The 21,749-nt window shown below is 40.2% G+C and overlaps 1 protein-coding gene across 6 annotated transcripts in view; it reads right to left on the bottom strand.

Moving 5' to 3' along the window:
- Positions 1-21,749, bottom strand: part of DCLK2 (doublecortin like kinase 2) — a 180,984-nt gene that overhangs the window by 17,302 nt on the left and 141,933 nt on the right. For 3 of the 6 annotated variants that reach the window (XM_055276101.1, XM_055276104.1, XM_055276106.2), the window contains 7 exons: positions 19,759-19,834; positions 18,761-18,869; positions 15,669-15,726; positions 8,097-8,216; positions 7,725-7,871; positions 677-810; positions 82-159 (listed from right to left, as the gene is read on the bottom strand). In XM_055276101.1, coding sequence (XP_055132076.1) covers positions 82-159; positions 677-810; positions 7,725-7,871; positions 8,097-8,216; positions 15,669-15,726; positions 18,761-18,869; positions 19,759-19,834 — 722 coding nt within the window. The remainder of the gene's footprint in view (positions 1-81; positions 160-676; positions 811-7,724; positions 7,872-8,096; positions 8,217-15,668; positions 15,727-18,760; positions 18,870-19,758; positions 19,835-21,749) is intronic. The other 3 variants (XM_055276105.1, XM_055276102.2, XM_055276107.2) reach the window with 2 other exon arrangements.

Raw genomic sequence — 21,749 nt, 5'->3', positions numbered from 1 at the left:
ACTTCCAGGAGCAACGTGTCTGCTTCTGGACCCAAGGGAGAGCATTTGCAATTCAAATACGTCGTCCAAAAGGCCACCTACCTTCGGAATGGTGGGAATCCACAAAGAAGTATGTATGTGATCACGCCAGCTGCCCAAATGTCCACCTTCAGACCATAGCTAGGAAAACAAAGTGGGTGAAGGGGAGAGAAATGATGACTCGCAAGAACCTTCCATGGTACTGGAGTATTGCCTTTATTTGTTAGGAAAATGATTATTTTAGTGTAAATTATTCATTTCATTTCACATAGAGATGAATGAATCACGCTTTAGAAAAAGGCATCTGTTTCTGCCAACCTAACCACAGTCTTGGTGACTACTGCCATATTCTCAAGAGTGACCTTGGGACACAAGTCCAGGCCAGGGATCTGGCCAGGTAAGCATAAAGTCTGCTTCCTGAGGTCAAAATCATGGTGCAGGCAACAGACTCTCACTTCTTTCCATTCTCCACCTTCACAGGAGGCACTGTATACACAAGCAGCAATAGTAACAAAACAGACCTTTCTCACCAACTGTACACACAAGCAGCAATAGCAACAAAACAGACCTTTCTCACCAACTGTATACATAAGCAGCAATAGCAACAAAAACAGACCTTTCTCACCAAAGTACTAACCAGGGCCACCAGAAGTCTTACCCAGTTTCCGCAATGATTTCTGGAGCCACATAAGTGGGTGTGCCACAGACTGTGTATAAAGGGCCTTCTACCACAGTCGCAAGCCCGAAGTCTCCCAGTTTCAAAGACTTGGTTCCATCGGGATATTCACACACCTGAAACAGAAATCAGCCAACAATCAGATGATGTTTCTTTTCCTTAACAATTGTGAGAGGGCTCTTGGAATTAGGCAGAAGGGACACAAATACATTTACTATTAAACTCTAATGAGATCTCTCCTTGTGATTCTTTTTTTGAAGACAGGGTCTTGCTTTGTTGCCCAGGCTGGAGTGTGGTGGCGTGACCACAGCTCACTGCAGCCTCAACCTCTGGGCTGAAGTAATCCTTCCCCCACCGAACCCCCACCAAGTAGCTGGAACTATAGGTACATGCCACCACACTAGGCTAATTTATTTATTTTTTGTAGAGACAGGGTCTCCTTATATTGCCCAAGCTGGTCTTTAACTCCTAGGATCGTGAGATCCGCCCACCTCAGCCTCCCAAAGTGCTGGGAATACAGGCGTGAGCTACCGTGCCCGACCCCTCCTTGTGATTCTAACACCATGATTTATCTTTGTTGCTTTAAAGTGCTAATTTTTTTCTCTTCAGAGATTTTGCACAATTGTGTGAAATTTGGAAAAAATATTTTCCACTTTTGCAGAAAGTTCCTTTCCTAGGAGTACAATGAACACACGTGCTTGCTTACACAGTAGTTAGAGTGTAGGCGGCTGTGTACCTGATGGACATGAGAGAGGCCTCTAATCCTGGAGGTAGAAACTGACCTTTATTTAGCATTTACTCTGTGTGATCTACTTGAGAGCCCAAGAAATGGTGTATTAAGTGTTCACCAAAGCACTCGGTGACCTCCACGGGACTAGCATGTTTAGTTCAGAAAATAAAATTGAGGGCAGCAATGGGGTCCTTGTTGTCTGGACAGTCAATGATGAAATACAAATATGATATAGGGGAAAACCTTAGAGGTTTAGAAAGAAAATGACCTTTGGGATCAGGCAGCCTGAACTTCCATAACAAGTCCACACATCTGGTTGTGTGACCTCTGAAAGTCACATAACCTCTCTGAGCATATTTTTTCATCTATGAAGTGAGATAATGCCAGTACCTCCCTTGTGAAGTTGGTGTGAAGGTGAAATGAGACAAAGCTCAGAACAGGGCTCAATAAATGCTCCTTCCTTGTGGGTAATGATAAAGGAGAAAAAATAAAAAGTAAAAAAATAAAACACGTTCTTTCCATTTCCTGGAAGGACTGGCTGATAGATAATTATCACATTGGAAAAGGTTTAAAAATGCTGGTGGAGACGTGACTGTTTATGCTTAAAGAAGCTTTCTAGAAAGCATTTCAGCAATATATAGCAAATTTTTTATATCAATTATAACCTTTGACCCAATAAGTCTACTTCTCAAAATCTACTCTAGGGGAATAGAGATGGGACCCAAATGTTATATATAAGGATGCTAATCTCAGAATTTATCTATGACTTTTAAAAACTAAGGGCAACATAAATGGGTAATAGGGCAATAACTGTGATACATTACCATAATAAAATATTACATACTTTCTAATAAGCACTTTTCCAATATATTAATCATATGGGAAATAGTCACTATTACGCAGAGTTAAAGAATGCAAAATTACATATAAAATACTTAAAAATGTTAAGTTTATCTCTAAGCAGTAGCATGAAGGATTAATTTTCTTTATACTTTTCAGTGGTTTCTAAAATGTTTACAATGAACATGTGTTGGCTTCATAATAATTTCATATATAAGCAAAACTACAGGATAAATATAACTTTAGAAAGTTATGTTCTAAGTGGATAGTTTGGGAAGCAAACTAGTCCATATGACAGCATAATTCAAGTTTCACCACGCAATCCTGAACCTGAGTGTATAGTCTATTTGTCTCTTGAATGTCCATTTTGAAAACATGGAATTTCAGAGAATAAATTGCTGCAGAGACCTAGTCTATACTCATTGTAATGCCTGTTTCTATTTTTCTATTTTAAGCATATTTAGTTTGCTTTGTCTCATATTTTACTGAACCAGATATTTATCTCAACCACTATTACAGAAGGAGAAAAATTTAGAAAATGATGTTTTTTCAAGATAAGCATGTTAGCAACATCATCCATTAGTCTGCTACTTAATGAGGGGGAGTGATTTAAATAGCCATCAGTAAAAAGCATGGAGAACCGCAGGGCTCCCCCAGACCAGTAATTCCCCAAGTTTTACAGGCATTTTAAAGAGGACAGCACTGAAATACCTCCCTTACCTGTGATGTCCTTATCCATTTAATAAGAACATGTTTCACCTTTAGAATCTGAATAACGTTTTCCAGTCTTATATACTGAATACACATCCCTAACACATATCTTTATGACTTTAAAGTTCCACAGGAGTAATGATGAGGATTTTGAGTCCCTCATAGGTATTTACAACTCTGAGTCAGCCCACAAGTCAGCAGAAACATTTTCAAAGATATGAATGATTCAGCCTAAAGTAACGGATTCCAGATTCTTAGTCACGTCACAGTCTTAGGAAAACTTTCCACTCATTATGTTTAATGTAAACATTAGCAAGAACAATCTGATATAATTATAGTTAGAATTTATAATGCTTTTACCAAAACCCAGACTTTGGAAAGAAATTTCCTAAGTAATTACAGCGATAAGAATGTTATAAGCACAATTTCCTAACTGTCTGCATCATGAGAGTTAAAAAAAAGTTTTATTAATGTTACTGTTACTTTGTTTTTACAACTTAAAAATATACTCATTAGGTACAATTTTTGAAAAATAGTGTTTATTTTAAAGACTCCATTTAGTGATGCCTAGGGTATTCAGAGGTTGCTGTCAGATACTCAGAAGCCCCTGAAGTCCTGTTTCTCACATCCTCTATAAAGAATTCAGAGTCAGATTCAGGAGCATAAATAGAAAGGGACTGAACAGTCTATAACTGCTGAATTATGTCTGTGCAAGTGATATTCCTTGACTAAACATCAAAAGGGAAGTGTCATTAGGGGCAGACAAGCCTGAAATCATATTTTATCTGATTCATCTCTCCCCAGTGCTGGACACAGAAGCAAATATGTCTAATATGAATACATTTCAAATCTTAGTGGGAGACTGTCCTCAAAGCAGGAAGAAATTATACATACATCTCTCTCTAGATAGATACAGAGACACACACATCATTGCTTTAAAAACAGTTGCCTTTAATAAAGAGGTGACTAGATGAACAGGGACTCCAAAGGCCTTCTAGCAGAGTTCAGGTCTCCCCAGAAACTGACATTCTCAAGGACTTTGCAGATTTCAAAATTCTTTCGAAGATTATCTCACTGGACTTCTAGAGCCACCCCACTGGGCAATTAGGAAGAGAACTGTTACCTCCATTTTACAAATGAGGAGACTGAGGCGCACAGCACTCACGTTACTAGTCATACGGCCAGGCAGGGGCTCCAGCCAGGATCATTATTCGTTCCACAGCACTATTCTGCAAGATTCTGTATCTGAAAAATAACTGGATAGGCCTGCCAGAACCCTGACTATAGCCTGCACTTACTTACAGACTTTGAGTGAATTTAAACAATCACAACTGTGAGAACTCCAGCCCTGCAGTGTTCAAACGCCCCACCACAAGCTGTGAGATGCTTCTGTCAAAAGTTGCTCTCAGAATGCAAAAATAAAAAATGCGAGGAATGCAGATCCCACATACAAAATGAACACTGCATGTTCTCTAAATAAAATGTCAACTTAATGATTTAGAAGGACTTCAAATATGAGAAACCAACCCTCTTCTCTTCTCTCCCCTATCCCCAGGAGTCCTGGACAACCTGAATTTATCACTGGTCTCTCATTGTTAACTCTGACACGGCACCACCAGGCTGTAACTCACAGCATTAACGGCCACCCCTGTGCTCCCTGACACAGCTACCCATACATCTCCACTGGCAGGGTTTTAAATTATGATGCTGCTTACCGGAGAGAGGGATGCAAATCAGATGATGTCTGAATGCTCTGGTGTTTAAAAACTGAATTAGTTCTTAGAGCAAGAAGAGGCCGACAGTCACTCTGGGTATTTACTTTTAGTATCTCAGTGGCACCCTCTCCTCCCAGGCCAATACCAACCTGCTGACTAGTCTAGAAACTGCCAAGTGATCTAGTTAGGTTTTCAATCGCAAACACATTTTACTGAGATATATGAGGTTAAGGTTGTTTCTGAAGGCTCGGCAGAGCCTTTCTACATCACACATTCGCCTCTTCCAGAGGTCAGTTTTATCCTCTTCTTCCTTCTCCTCCCTTTCTGGGCTAACACAAGGGGGCTGCTTGTAGATTTGGAAAGGGGTGGACGCTCACCTAGGACAGGTGAGACTCAATGAGGAGTGTGACTCTGATTTCCTGATTGCATTCTGAGACTTCTGATGTTGGAGACATCAATCCCCATTACATTACTTACTCTTTTAAATTTTTTAAATTTTAGCCAATTCTCCTGAAGAAGTGAAAAACATTATCCACCCTTGATGTGTGACAAGAAAAAAGGAGGCGGTGTCAGATTCTTTACATATATTAAGAAACTCTGAGTGGAAATGAGAAGAAATAGGAGGTGAGAGTGAGATCTGTGAGCTGGGAATGGACTCTCCTGGTTTATAGGGAAGCTCACAAGCACCTCAGTCACCTTCTTTGCTGGGCCTTAAATCAGGGCTGCTGGACAGACTGGCTCCAGGGGTTCCTTGGGAACCTGTGGCTCCCATATTTTCAGAGAATGCAGTAACTGGAGCCAGTGGGGCAAGGCAGGTTGTGGAGGGCAGGAAACAGTCAAGGGGGTATCCTTATGAATGCCCCGGTGTTTGTGTCTGGGCACACCTGGAGAAAGCCCTGTGCCTTTGTTTGCCAAGCCCGGGCCAAACTCAGTTCGATGGTGGAGGAGCCTGGCATGCTGCAAGGTCCCAATGGGCGAGAAGCCTGTTTTGAGGAGAGAACACCATATCCTTACTTTCCTCCTGAGGCTCGGTTTACAACTCTGTCTCCATTCCTTGTTAGAGTTCGTAAAACCAAGTCCACAATCCCCCCCACCCCCCCTTTTTTTTTTTTAACACAGAGCAGGGATATTTCTTTTCCTAATAAGAACATATAGAAATGAAATATAATTCCCTCAAGGCAGAAAACAGTGAGATAAAATTTCACATACTTTTAAATGGATACTCAGAAATCATCAAACGATATTACCAAAAAGAAAAGACGGGTACCCTGGATTAGATTAGCCAAAAAATAAAAAGTCCCCAGGATGGCTTCAGACGCTGCGCATCAATGCATATTCCTTTCAACAGTTATTTGTGTGGTGCTCACAGCAGGCTGTAGAGGCTCATGCTCTAGCACCAGTTGCTAGCTGAGTGAGTGTCAGTGGTCAGTGAGCAACACTCTGCTGTCCATTATGTGTTTACGTGGCACCATCCAAGCCACTGGAGATATAAAGATAATTAGACACAAACCTTGCCTCCATGGTACTCATAATCCCAAAGAGGCAGACAAGTATATGATAAAGATCACAACACCATAGCAAGTGCAGCAGAAACCCGAGGTGGCTGTGACTGAACTTTGTCTAGAAAGTCTAGGGTGATGTTAAAGAAGACTTAACTTCTGCTCAATGTATTACAAGATGAATGGTTTACCACACTGCTGGAAGAGAGGACGTTGCAAATGAAGACCAGTATGGACAGAAGCAATGGAGGTGTAAGGCTGTTGGTAAGTCAAGTCTTAACTAAAAACTGCAGATGGAGGAATCTGTGTTTGGATTAACATGATGTAGAAGACTCAGATAAGCTTGCCTCCTAAGCAGGAATGAGGATGAGAGCCCTGAAAGGTGGAAATAAAGAAGCCAACTATGTCATGTGTGTTTGTGGGGGACTGGGAGGAGTGTAAATGTCAAATCCTCCAACCAGTTTCTCTAAAATTCTTCTATAACGTGGTCATGAGGATTGGTTCCCAATTAGCAAGCTGTGTCTAGTTATCAAGAGTCACCATGAAGGTGAGTTCAATATGGCTTGAAGCTTAGGCCATGTTGGGTTGGATGGATAAGAGTTATTAACAGGACAGGAAGCTGAAAAGGCAAACTGAGATCAGACTATGAAGAACTCTGGGTACCACAGTAGAATAAGACTTTTTATTCTGTAGAATAATAGGATAAAAGAGACTTCTACGAAAAAAAAAAAAAAGGCATCTCTTGGTCTCAGTTTCCATGCCTGTAAAGCTGAGATGAATGGACTAGACTATTTCCAAAATTATTCCCTGCAAATAAATGAACCCCCACGTTCCACTCCTGTCTCCTATGAGCCTCTAATTCTGTCTCATATTCTTCACAATTTTCTGCCCTATAAAGTAATTTTCCTGCTCACCTTTAAGTCAGTACCATCAACTAAAATATAAATGAAAATGTATTTTCTTATATCTGGTGACATGTTTTGGCTCTGTGTCCCCACCCAAATCTCATGTTGAACTGTAATTCCCAGTGTTGGGGAAGGCACCTCATGGGAGGTGACTTGATTATGGAAGCGGATTTCCCCCATGTTGTTCCTGTGACAGTGAGTTCTCATGACACATGATGGTTTAAAAATGTGTGGCACTTCCTTCCTCGCTCTTTCTCTCCTGCCACCATGTGAAGAAGGTGCTTGCTTCCCCTTCACCTTCCGCCATGATTGTAAGTCTCCTGAGGCCTTCCTGTTAAGCCTGTGGAACTGTGAGTCAATCAAACCTCTTTTCTTCATAAATTACCCAGTCTCAGGTAGTTCTTTATAGCAGAGTGAGAACGAAATGATACATCTGGTAAATAACAAATGCAGAAAAATTCAAGAACTCCTTTAGTATTTGATGGTCATTGACATGAGTCTTGCTAATTTTCTAAATTTAAAGTCTCATAATGTAGGACTGGTATAGACTATAAAATGCCATTATTTGCATGTGCTCCTTTTAAAGGAAGAGAGGCATTCATTGGAACAGAAAAATCAGGGATGACATACCAAGAGATTCTCTGGTTTGATGTCTCTGTGCACGATGCTGAGGCCATGGAGATACCTGAGGGCATTAGCTAAGTTGTACACCATGGCGCTGCCATCTCTCTCAGTGTACTTGGTCGACGAAGTAATTGCATCAAAGAGATCTCCACCCTAAAGGATACATAAAAGAACGTATCAAAGCATCAACAGTGCAATCCTATGAAGGTAAGAAAGATGGCTCATTGGCATAAAGCAGAGAATGACACAAGTGCCACTAAAATCGGCGATTATAAATAATGAAAGTTACGAAGTAGCAATACACTTTTCTGATTAGGTCCTTCAAGGATATTGTAAATTGTGGGACTAGGCACCAAGAAAATCTCTCTATCCTCTTACTTTGACCAATTCCATCACTAGAAAGAGCTCAGTTGCTGTTTCCATCTCCTCGACCAGCATAATAATATTGGGATGTTTCACTCGGCGCAGTATTGACACTTCATTCTCAATCAGGTGTTCCTGTCAAATGAACGGTATAGAGAGGAGATCAGAAATCGCAGAACCCTCTGCTCTCTAAGGCCTGGAGGACAGCAAAACAAACACAGCCTGTGGATCTGATGCCAAAGAAAGCATTGCTCTTGGCACAAAGACAACTAAACCTGACCTAATTGTCCCCGTAGGGACAGTGTGAACATACTGTTGACATTACCAAAAAGATACAGACTCCTAAACATCCCCAAAAGGCTCCATGGTGCTTCTGTGGTGTATTAAGCATACTGTCTTCTCGCTCTTCATTATTTCTAACTCCTTAAGAGGTTGTGATGCTATGAAAGCTTCAGCACACAGCTCTGTGCTTTGTAATTCAGCCAGAACCACTTTTTGATTTCAGTATACACTCACAAATAAAGACTAGGCTTATAAGAAAACTTGGCATGCTTATGGCATATAACTTCTGGCATTAAGCATTTTTAGTTTTTAAACTGTTACTAACATGAATTTGAATTTCATGCTGAAATTTATGAAGAAAAAGAACTTTCTTCTTCTATGACTGGATATTAAATCATTCACCAGATGGATGTTCCTTAACATCTTGTATTTCAGAAATCTGAAAACATACAGTACCACGGGGACCACTATTCTCATTTTAGCTCTAATCACTTCTCCTCTGAAAACACCACCTGATTATCAATCCTGGTGAGTAATGCAGTTGGGATCAGCACTGTAGCAAAATGTTTACTTACAGAATTAACGAATTATTCTTAATACATCAACCCATGAATCGTGAACAATGATTGCTGTGTTTTAAATGAGACATTAAGACCTCTCAACGTGTACATGTATCTTTACACATGGATGCATGAAGCTAAGGGCCACCTCATCCTTTTGGACAATAGCTGGAAATAGAAATTATAACAAACGAATAAATAACATGCGGAGAAAAATCTGTTTCAAGCTCCTGCACATGGTAGGTTTTGTTTCTTGAGCACTGAATGCACTGTGCTTGTCCAAGCAGTCACTCAATAAATGTTAGCGAGTGACAGTGCAAATTTGCTCAACAGAAGTATGGGAAAGAAAGAAACCAACATTTACTAGGAATCATTCACTGTTTGTTAGTAGCTGTGTAAGGTACTTGTGTAATGTTTGAACACTTTATCCTTGGAAACAGTCACTGGAGGTTGAATGTAAACTAGGTTTCTGACATCCAAGCCCATCTTTCTTATACACATATTATCACCTTCCAAAGGGGAAGAATTCAGTAAATGCCAAGCTGGAATTCTTCAAAATAAAAATTATAGCTGTAAGCTGAAAATATTTAATTCCTTGAAAAGATAAGAGCATGCAGTAGCACCACACTGATTTGGGGATTAAGAATCACACTAGGGTTTGTGCAAGGAGGAGAATCTATGCTTCTTTTAATGAACAGGGTTAGGAAGTCTTTGACTGGCTCAGGACTCAACAAACGCTTCAAAATCTGAAGAATGGTGTTTCTTAGACCCCAGTAAACCACAGCTGGGAAGCCAAGAACAGGTTCTCCTACCTGTCTCCAAGCCCATCTGTCTAAGTTACAGAGCAGCAGACAGAGCCCCGTTTCCTCCCTTGGGAAGCAGCTGTACAGCCAGCCCCTCGTGGTTACAAAGACAAAGAAAAGACTTGGCAAACCCTCTCCATTGATTCACATATTTTGAAGCTTTTGGATCATCTGCACCAAGCATATCCTCAATCACACTAAAAGACAGGGTTAGATACACTTTTGTGAACATGTATAAACAAGCACATGAATTTATTCCACTCCATGTGAAGCAAAGACAACAGTTGCTACTGTCATTAAATAGGTTTTTTATTTTAAAGCTAAATGAATCTATCACTTCAATTCTCCTCCCTGCTCCTCATTTTATCCAAAGTTAGAAGAGTGTATATATTCGCCTCTTCTTGGGGGCTGTGTTTGTGTTGCTAATTTAGTGATATCTGTAAGATAATCCCCTCACCAGTACCCCAAGAACCTCTCTCAAATTGAAGAAAATAAGATATCTACCACATAAGGAGACTACAACTCCCAAAAGTTATTATCTTTTTCAATAAAAGGCACAACAGAAGGTCTTCTGGGATACATTGTGGAACTTCTCCTAAGGGCCACCAGCAGTGTTACCCTTCAAATATTGCAGCAACATTTCCTCTACCATCACTTATTAGCCTACTGAATTCTACTTGACAATGGCTAGTATTCTAAGCACAGAGTGAATGTTTTTGTTAAAACATGGGAGCTGTTAGCCTTTCTCAACCTCTTGCTGTCCCTGTAAAATTGTCTATAAAGGAACAATCCACTTTTGAAACTAACCATCATCAGAAGCAAAATAAAAGTACTGCATAAAAATCGTTAACAAACGTTATCTATTTCTTGTGCAACCTATATGTAGTCTGTTTCTAATACGTAAAAAATGCTCTCTAGACTAAACTTTCCAGGAGAATATTTCTAAATATAATATGAATATCACTTTTGTCTTGAGCCATACCGAACTTATTCAATTATCTACCATTATATATGTTAAGTGATTCATGATTCTAACTCCAAATAATTTACATATGAATCGTTTCATGGCAGTGTTCCACAGTTCTGTGTGAGAGTAAATGACAAAACTGCTAACTTGGCAAAGGACACTGCCTTATCTTTGGACATGGTGATTTTTAATGTACAAAGAGAGAGGGATGGGGGGAGTATAACAGAGACAAAACAACTCTCTCAAACCAGACTAATCATCTTGTCTCAACCCATCCCAGCCCACAAAGCAGTCCTTTCCTCTGTGTTCTCCATCCTATCGAACAAACCTGGCTGTCCCAAGCAGAAACAGGAATTGCACCAATTCCTCCTTTCCTCCTCCTCCTTGTGGGTGGATAATATACCCACAATCACCAATGTCTGCCCATTTACCTCCTTGGTGGCCTCTGAATCCATCCATTCATCCATTCAGTTCTCTCTGTTCCTCTTGCCAATCCCTTACCTAGACTTCTAGGCATCTGCACAAGTAGTTTTCTTTTTTTGAGAAGAGGCTCATTCTGTCACCCAAGCTGGAATGCGGTGGTGTGATCCCAGTTCACTGCAACCTCAACCTCCCAGGCTCAAGCAATCCTCCTGCCTCAGCCTCCTGAGTAGCTGGGACCACAGGTGTGCACCCAGTTAATTATTTTTTTTGTAGAAATGGGGTCTCACTATGTTGCCAGGGCTGGTCTCGAACTCCTGGGCTCAAGGAATCCTCCCACCTCAGCCTCGCAAAGTGCTGGGATTATAGGCATGAGCCACCATTCCAGCCATAGTTTTATCTGGAACTTTATTTACTTCTTGGCAAACTCCTATATACTTCTCAGAACCAGATTAGACCTTCCCTCTTCTAAGTCACCTCCCCTGCTCACTCACAGCTGGGTCAGGTAGTCCTCTCACCTTCTCTCACAGCCCCAAATCACAGCTCTCATCCCACCATCTTTCAACTGTTTGTGTGCTGGTCACTAACCCTCTAGAACTGAGAGCTTGTGGAGGTTTTGGTTACCTCACTCTCCAGCAACTAGCACAGTTACTAACGAACAGTAGGTACCAAAGTGTTCATGTGAAGGAGTAGACACATCACGCACTGCGCTACCCACAATGGCTTCACAGCTGCCGTCTGTGTTGCTCAGAGCACACTGCTGAGGAGAAAGTGGTGAGAGAGAGAAAATGTACAAATCACCACATGTGATTTCTGTGATAAATATGCACAACAGACTGAATAATGGACACCCAAAGACATCAATCCTAATCCCTGCAACTTGGAAATATTACCTTACTTGGGAAAAGAGTTCTGCAGATGTCATGAAGGGTTCTGCAGTGGAGAGATAACCCTGGATTGTGGCGGGGAGAGGGTTAAATGCCACCACAAATGTTCCTAGAGAAGCACAGGGAAGTTTCACACAGACAGAGGAGAAGGCAACGTGAAGATGGAGGCAGAGACTGGTGGGATGTGACCACAACCCAAGAATACTGCTGGTCACTGGATGCTCGGAGGCAAGGAAGGGATTCTCCCCCAAACCCCCAAAGGATGCATGGATTTTGGACTCTCAGCCTCCTGAACTGTAAGAGAGTAATTTTTGGTTGTTTTAAGCCACCAAGTTTGTGGTTATTTATCCCCACAGCCTGAGGAAACGAATACTTCCAAATATACTTCTGGATTTATGTCCTGCCTGGGCCCATGTAGATGATGAATGCAAAACTGTATACAGTAGGAAGACAAAGAAGGACCACTTCTAAGCACCAGAACAGAAAGCTCAGGGCTTTGTACACTGGGAATTCAATAGATATTTATTTAGCATGAAAGAGAATATTAGAACTGGAAGAATTCTTAAATTTATAAATACCATAGCATTCTCAAAAGCCTCTATAAATCTGGCCCCAATGCAGCTCTTGTAATAATCTCCTACTTAGAAGGGCCCAACGTGCTTTCTGTCCTCTGGGCCCTTGCTCAGACTGTTCTGACCACCTGGTAGGCCACTCTTTGACTGCTGCCTCCTAAAACCCTCCCTACCCACTGTTCCTGCTCCAGCCCAAATGCTTCTTCCTCTGTAGCATCTTCGCTGGTCACCTACTTCTCTCCCACGTGCTTCCCCTGAACTCCAACATTCTTTGCAGAACTGGTATTAATTTATACATCACCCTATTCTTAGCACAGTGTCTTGCAGACAGAATACACACCAAAATTTAGGTGAATACATGAATCTAACAATGCCTGTGTATATTAAGGATGAACAAACAGAAGGCAAGAGAGTAAGAATGTTCCCCAAGTATTGTATCACCTGAAGAAATGAATAAATTGAACTTAGAGAGGGAACACAGTAGATGAGCCAACGTGCAGGCTGTGTAACCAAACAGCCCAAAATTCCAGTCACAGCTCTGTCTCTGTGTGACTTTTTGGAAGCTATTTAATCTGAGTCTGTTTCCTTATCTGTAAAACTGGTGCATCTGTTTTGCAAGTCATTAAAGGTAATGTGCAAAGTTCCTATATATCCAAGCCTGGATAAATAATACATTTTAACAAATAGTAGATATTATTTTCAGCATTATTAATTTTCTGTATATAGCAGAGGTGGCCAACACTCCAAAGCAGTGACTGAATACCACTCCCTCAAATTAACAAAAATTCTCTATATAATTTTTTTCTAAAAATAAAATCTAATGGGAAAAATAAACTTATTTGTAACTAATCAAGTTTTAAAATCATAATTTTGTATAGTCTTAATGTGGAAATAGTTTAGATAAGCAAAATGTAAAAGTGGAAAAATATTCAATCATGCATTATAAAAATAGAATGACATTCAGAGACTAGAAAAAATAAGATTCAAATGTTAGAACTGACTTATCCATTTGCCTCAGCGCTTAGTGTACTAGACTAAATTTTTTGCATACAAAGACTTTTTCCAACCATGGAAACAGCTGTTTAAATTTTAATCACGTAAACCATATCCTTACCATAGCGCCTTTTATTTTTACTGTTTTGAAAAAATTTTTAATGTAGTTCTATAGAACCTGGCTTACCAAATTATGATACGTTCTGCTTAAATCACACAACACCACATCGAAAGCCGAACCCTTACACATATGGAGAAAAGGCTATTACAGTGAAAAACATTAGTAATATTGCTAGAAGAATAAGTAAAAGCACATCAAATTATTTAAAGAAAATTAAGGGAAAGAAAACCTTACTTATTCAAAGGAAAAGGGGCATTTTGCACAGTCTATACAGTCTACGCTTCAGTAATTATCACAGTGTGGTAAAAAAAAAAAAAAGTAAATGACAAATTTGCCTCCTGGATTTTCCATTCTGGAGTTCTGAGAAGATTTTTCTAAAACATTTGAGCAGAATATTTAACATTTCCTGTTAAAAATACACTACTTTGTAGAAGTCCAATGAAGACCAGTTTAGGAGTTCCATAACTATAAAATGACAACTATCAGATCAAATCCTGCTAATTATAAATTCTAAACTCCTCTGGCATATTAATAATGTTAGCAGTTAACATGTGTTGAATTCTTATCATATACTAGCACTTCTCTGTTTTCCATGGCTTAATTCAACCAATTTTCACAATAATCTTATTTTCTAGGTGTTGATAATAACCACATTTTAAAGGAAGAAATAGAGGGGTTAAATAAATTTTCCAAGAAGAGGCAGGGCCAGGAATACACTTTATAGAATCTGGCTCTAGAGCAGCAGTATCCAGCATAAATATACACCATGATCCAAATACGTAACTCTAACCAAGAACCACATTAAAAGGCAAGGTTTTTAAAATTATAACTTAATATATCCAAATATTTTCATTTCAACATGTGATCATATACAAAGATATTAATGAGGTATTTCACATTCTTTTTTTAGTACTAAGTCTTCAAAATCTGGTGTGTATTTTATACTTAGCAGCCCATTTCAATCCAGACTGGCTACATTCAAGTGCTTTGTAGCTGTACATGACTGGTAGCTCTGGTGTTGAATGATGCAGCTCTACAGCTTGTTCTCTTAATTGATATGTTACCAGAACGGAATCTAAAAAGGTCTTTGTCATCGCTGCTATGGAATATTTATTTTTTCAAACACAGTTAAAGTATCAGTAACTGCAGCAGCATTTTATTGGTTGATCTTTTCCCAACCCCAGTTAGAGAGTGGGACAGAAGAAAAGAGTTTATCTTATTGAGGAGATGATTCTTCACAGCATTTCTGCTCATCATGCATCAGCTTCTGTTCCAAACTATCTTTCCAAGGATGTTTGTCCAGGAAACACCCTTGGAACACAGAGATGAGTCTCCCTTTCGGGCAAACGGCAGATTTGTTTCCTGACCAGGATAATGAAAATAATATTCTCCTCTGAGGCAAAGATTGGGCAGGATTGCTAGCACCTCCTCCTAAGACTGAAGGTTTCCTAAGCTCAGAGTTCCCCAGCTATGACATAAACCCACTGTGTGTAAATCATCCAGCTGGGCCCCTCTGCCTCACTGCCATGGGACTTGGGAGTTAAGGGGAACCAATGCAAGCATGAAGCTCATGCTACCTGCTGTGTCACGAGTAACAAATTCTTTTGTCTCTGACTCAGAAATCTTGTGTTCCGCTGGCTTATATGAAGCTGGAAGGCTTTGTAAGCTTGCCAGTAAAGTCCCAGGTCCCTCACAGTTCTTGACACACCTTTTGAGTGTTGCTGGGTGTTAAAATAGGTATCTCTCAGAGAAAAGAATCTACATTTTCTAGTTAGGACCAAGATCAAATCAATTTACTGTTTTAGGATTAAAGTTTCTGAAAAACAGCAGGAATAAAACAGCTTAACTGTTTTTCCCACTATTACTGGTCTCTACTCCTGCTATGATAGTCGTGTCAAGTCCCCACTTAAATTCCTTCTTCACAATAAACACCTCACCAAGTTACTCTAGTTTCTTTCACAAAGGAGTTATGCATACTATACCTTTCCACAACATTTGGCTTTGTCTATAATCTTTAGGGCAAACTCCTTTCCAGTGGACCTATGGAATAATCAGAGGAAGACCATTTAAAGACATAAATCAGATACCATCCTTCCTGTTTTCTTTCTTTTTTATACTTAAAATTTTTGTTTTTTTTTTTGTAGAGACAAGGTCTCATTATGTTGCCCAGGTTGGTCTTGAACTCCTGGGCTCAACCGATCCTCCCATCTCAGCCTCCCAAAGTGTTGGGATTACAGGCGTGAGCCACCACACCTGGCCGATTCCTGTTTTATTTACAGCACAGACCCAGGAAGGAAAAACTTGGCTCTTCTTCTGTGCATTAAAGAAAATATCTAGTGGAGTCAGGGGACAAAGGTACCCAAAAAATTAAAAACAAAAACAAAGCCATACTGTATGTTAATTAAATATTCTTTCATAAATATTAACTATAATACTAAGAAACTCATATTTAAAGTATTTCAATTCTGTTACATCAGGGAGAGGCAAGAAAGAGTCTTTCTATATGTAAATCTCAAAATAGTTCTCTTAGGAGACAGAATAAAGTTTTAAAAAACCAAATTAACAGAAAATGTTATTATCAATATATTTTTACATTAGTCCATTAACGACATTAGCCCATAATTCAAAAGTGAAAAGTCCCCTTTCATTATTTCTCAGCCAAAACTTCAGCTAGGATCTGATCTGGTACCAAGTTAGTCACACCTTTAAATGCTCTTTCCTGGCACTAGAGAGATCATTCACACGGATATAAGAATCTTGATGTTTTTATTTATTTATTTATTTATTTATTTATTTATTTATTCCTTCATTCATTCATTCATTCATTCATTCATTGAGACAGAGTCTCGCTCTGTCAGCCAGGCTGGAGTGCAATGGCGCAACCTCGGCTCACTGCATCCTCCGCCTTCCAGGTTCAAGCAATTCTCCCGCCTCAGCCTCCCGAGTAGCTGGGATTACAGGCACCTGCCACCACCACTGGGCTAATTTTTGTATTTTTAGTAGAGATGGGTTTCACCATGTTGGCCACGCTGGTCTTGAACTCCTGACCTCAGGTGATTCTCCCGCCTCCATCTCCCAAAGTGCTGGGATTATAGGCGTGAGCCACTGTGTCCAGCCATTACTTAATTTTTAATCATCTTTAAAATAATTTAATTTTAACATGCCAAAAATGTGTTTGAGTATAGAAAAACCATTCAATAAAGAACACCACAGTACTCGTAGAATACACGTGTTCTCTCAAGCACAGCTGGATTTGCCAGGTGGTCATAGTACACACTGATGAGGCCTGGCTTGGAAGAATCACTTGTCCTTAAATTGTTCTCCCTATAACAAAAACTAAATCCTGCCTCAGATTTCTGACTAGTCTTTAAAAGACATACTTTAGATGCTTACTTTGTTACTTAGGTGGCAGTCTGTGTATAACAGCTGGGTAAAAGGACTCAGAGAACAAGGCATTACCTTGTGTACCAATATAAGGAGCACTAAAGCTTCATTGGAGATGTAACAAAACGGAAAAATTGTAGTTACCAAAACTTTCTGGAAAAATCCCAGAAATGATAAAAAGTATCACTTAGAATGGGAAGGATAGCAGCCTATAAACACCAAGACTCTAATCTCAACCAAGACTCTAATCTGAGTCTTTTCTAGTTTGAATATTGTTTATAAAAAAATCTGGAATAGGCAAAAGTAGGCCGATTGTGATTTTTTTTTTTTTTTTTTTGAGACAGAGTCTTGATCTGTTGCCCAGGCTGAAGTGCAATGGCACGATCTCGGCTCACCGCAACCTCCGCCTTCCAGCTTCAAGTGATTCTCGTGCCTCAGCCTCCCGAGTAGCTGGGACTTCAGGCGTGTGCCACCCAACCTGGAATTTTTTTTGTTTTTTTTTGTTTTTCTTGCTTTTGTAGAGATGGGGTTTCACCATGGTGGCCAGGCTGGTCTTGAACTCCCGGCCTCATGTAATCCACACAACTCAGCCTCCCAAAGTGCTGGGATTACAGGTGTGAGCCAGCCACAAGGCCTGGCCTGATTGTGATCTTAAACAGAGTCAGAGCTCATATATCCTGAACTACTGGAATATTCCATTAAGTATTAACTGAGAGGGAGGATCACTGTAGGAATTAAGTGATTTAATACAAGTACAGCCTGAGAACAACGCCTGACACAGGTAAATATAGGAGATGTTCTTAAAAATGACTTATTCTCATTCCTCTCTGGCTCATGATGAGACCTTATATATATCTCAGCCCAAATGCACACAAAACAGTTTTATACTCTATGTACATAGGTATTATATTTTTCCTGTGGGCATGCAAAATGGCTGATCCCTGCTGGGTACACTCACTCACTCCTGTAATTCCAGCACTTCAGTAGGCCAAGACAGGAGGATTGTTTGAAGCAAGGAGCCTAGGACCAGCCTGGCAACAAAGCAAGACCCTGTCTCTATTAAAAATTTAAAAATTAGCTGGGATGCTGAGGTGGGAGAATCACTGGCATCCTGGAGATTGAGGCTGCAGTGAGCTATGATGGTGCCACTGCACTCTAGCCTGGGTGACAGAGTGAGACCCTGCCTTTTTTTTTTTTAAAGATTTAAAAAAGGCCGGGCGCGGTGGCTCACGCTTGTAATCCCAGCACTTTGGGAGGCCGAGGCGGGCGGATCACGAGGTCAGGAGATTGAGACCACTGTGAAACCCCTTCTCTACTAAAAATACAAAAAAATTAGCCGGGCGTGGTGGCGGGCGCCTGTAGTCCCAGCTACTTGGAGAGGCTGAGGCAGGAGAACGGCGTGAACCTGGGAGGCAGAGTTTGCAGTGAGCCGAGATCACGCCACTGCACTCCAGCCTGGGTGACAGAGCGAGACTCTGTCTCAAAAAAAAAAAAAGATTTAAAAAAAAAAAAAAAAAGGAAAGAAATGGCTGGTCACAAGGGCAGACTCAGGGAAAACCAAAGAGAGACTTTCCAGAAGGGCCTTTTTAAAATTAAGAATAAACTCCAAGGAAAACTGTATCTGTAGATGATACAGTTTTCATTATTTATCATTTTCATTATTCATTAATTATCCTCACTGTCCACTCACCTGTCTATACACTCTTTGACTACTGCAAAATTGCCATCACCAATGACCTTTCCAATTTTGTATTTCTCAAGAAGAGTTGATGATTCAGAGCATCTGTTTCCATTCACACCTGCAAAAAGGATAAATGCAAATTCTAAAGAAAACATCAGCATTTTATACTGATTACTACATATTTGTAAAATAGTAAACTGTGATGCATTTATTTCTAAACCTATGGTGAAACTAAATAAAATATCTGGGCACATTTCCTGAATAGAACACTTGAATCACCAATTTCCTTTTGACTTTGTTGGTTGAAATCAGAAACCTATAGTCAATAAACCTAACAAATCCCTGAGACATCAGGTGAAATAAGTGATTAGCCTTAGGTAAAAAGGATATTTCACTAAAACTTATCCAAACTTTTTTGTCAATGTTCAAGAAAGGGGCAGGGGATACAAGATGACAGAAAAAGAAAAAAAAAAAACAAAGGAGAAGAGGATGGCAGTGGGAATTTAATCTTCAAAATGTTCAAGATTTCTCTTCAAGATTTTCTAGTAGAGAAAATTCTACCCAGATAAGATAGATGCCTTGTTAAGGCTAATTCCTGGCTCAAAGCTTTCTCAAAAAGGTATGTGGGGGAAGGGTTAAGATCTGCTCACTTCTCACTACATGTCCCAGTGTCCAGCACACAGAAGAAACCAAATCAAGAAAACACAGTTTTGTTATCTAATTGAGAGAAAGGAAATATATTTAGAAGTTGTGAGCAGATCACCACAAAAATAAAAGCCCAAGACTAAAATCTGAAGCTTCAATAGCCTAGTTAATGACAATGAGATTTTTCTTTATCTTGAAGTAACCCCCATCCCCGCCTCTTACTAAGGCCAAAGGGGCTGATAGGTGATGTGATCACATCCCTCTTTAGGAAGATTGTAACTTAGCACAAGTGAGTTTTAGGTGAGCACCAAGTTCCCATGCATGATTTCCTTTATCAAAGTAATGATCAGATTGAGAACTACCTTCAGGACTTATGCAACGGTCAAGTTCAGGTCCACCGTTTACATTGGAAGAAGATCTGCTGTGAGCAGAAATCTGCTGAAAGAGGAGAATGACCATTATTTATCAGGATAATTTACAAATCTTTAGCTAACTAATCTGTTGACACAGAAAATGCTTACAGAATGTAAAAATATGTCACAGAAACCAAGGAGGCGTTCTCTTTCTTCTCATCTCACCTCTCTCCTTATGCACGTCACATTAATGCATTTCTTCCATAGATATTTCATTCAGATTAGACATAAGAAAAATCATCAGTTACCTTTTTTTGAAATTATGTTATTTTTTACTTCCATAAAAGGAATTAAGACTCTCATCACAGCTGGATAAGATAGTTATTAGTGGCACAATAAGGCTTAGAACTATAGATAATTCTAATGGTTCCAGGTTAAACACGTGACTCCTAGGAGTTTAATCATTTTATTTCCTCACAATAAATGATAACTGATGGACAACTGCAATTTTTCAAAATTTAACTTTTTTGTTGTTCTGTTTAATTTTTAGCTGCTAAAATTGAAGGCAACTCCAACTCGACAGCACTCTATGGCAGAATGTTTAAAAAGCTAGTGTTTAAAAACAAGGTCCAGAGAAGGGACGTAAAAGGAAAGCCTAAAAGAAAATCATACCATGCTCTATTCCATTCCCCACCCACGGCCACCACCCTGGTCCAAGTCCTTCTCCCGCTTCACTTGGCGTTGCATCAAAGGCCTCTTTAGTTACTCTCAGTCTCTCCTATTCCACATAGTATTGCCAGAGAAATTTTTCCTAAGAGTAGTTGGGATATCACCTCCAGGATTCAAAAACCCCAGTGTGTCTTTGTTACCAACATAATAAGTAACTCCAAAATCTTCAGCGTGGCATTTGGGCCATGATCTGTCCCCCTACCTACTTGTCTAATGTGTTTCCCACCACTTGTTCTGATGCGTTTTATACTTAACAATAATTCAATTTGCTTTTATCTTTCAAAAGTTACTTAAACTTTCCAAGTCTTCATTTTATCCCCTGAAAATGGAGGTAGTAGCAGTGCCCAACTCAAAGATTTGCTAGAGAATAAAAATTAGCTTATTCCTGTAAAATCACTTTGTCTCTGACATGTAACACTAACTCAATATTAGTTTATCAGTGCCTTTTCTTAAATCATCTGGCACAGAACCTTGAAATGAGTGATTAAGAATGTGGGCTTGGTGCGGTGGTGCACACCTATAATCCCAGCACTTTGGGAGGCCGTGATGGGTGGACCGCCTGAGGTGAGGAGTTTGAGACCAGCCTGACCAACATGGTGAAACCGCGTCTCTACTGAAAATACAAAATTGGTCAGGCGTGGTGACGCATGACTGTAATCCCAGCTACTTGGCAGGTATAAGAATCACTTGAGGCCGGGCGCGGTGGCTCACGCTTGTAATCCCAGCACTTTGGGAGGCCGAGGCGGGCAGATCACGAGGTCAGGAGATCGAGACCACGGTGAAACTCCGTCTCTACTAAAAATACAAAAAAAAAAAAATTAGTCGGGCGTGGTGGCAGGCGCCTGTAGTCCCAGCTACTCGGAGAGGCTGAGGCAGGAGAATGGCGTGAACTCGGGAGGCGGAGCTCGCAGTGAGCCGAGATTGAGCCACTGCACTCCAGCCTGGGTGAAAAAGCGAGACTACGTCTCAAAAAAAAAAAAAAAAGAATCACTTGAACCGGGAGGTGGAGGTTGCAGTGAGTTGAGATCATGCCACTGCGCTCCAGCACAGGCAACAAGAGCGAAACTCCTTCTCAAAAAAAAAAAAAGAATGTTTGTGAACTGTTGAATGTAAATGGCCATAAGAGACCTTTTGTTAAATAAAAGACAGGGTCTCACTCTGTTGCCCAGGCGGGAGTGCAGTGATGCAATCTTGGCTCACTGCAACCTCTGCCTCCCAGGCTCAAGGGATGCTCCCACCTCAGTCTCCCAAGCAGCTGGGACTACAAGTAT

The sequence above is a fragment of the Symphalangus syndactylus genome, chromosome 4, assembly GCF_028878055.3.
Source record: "Symphalangus syndactylus isolate Jambi chromosome 4, NHGRI_mSymSyn1-v2.1_pri, whole genome shotgun sequence".
Lineage (NCBI taxonomy): Eukaryota > Metazoa > Chordata > Mammalia > Primates > Hylobatidae > Symphalangus > Symphalangus syndactylus.
Note: the sequence above shows the minus strand (reverse complement) of the source record. Positions and strands in the feature narration are given on the sequence as shown.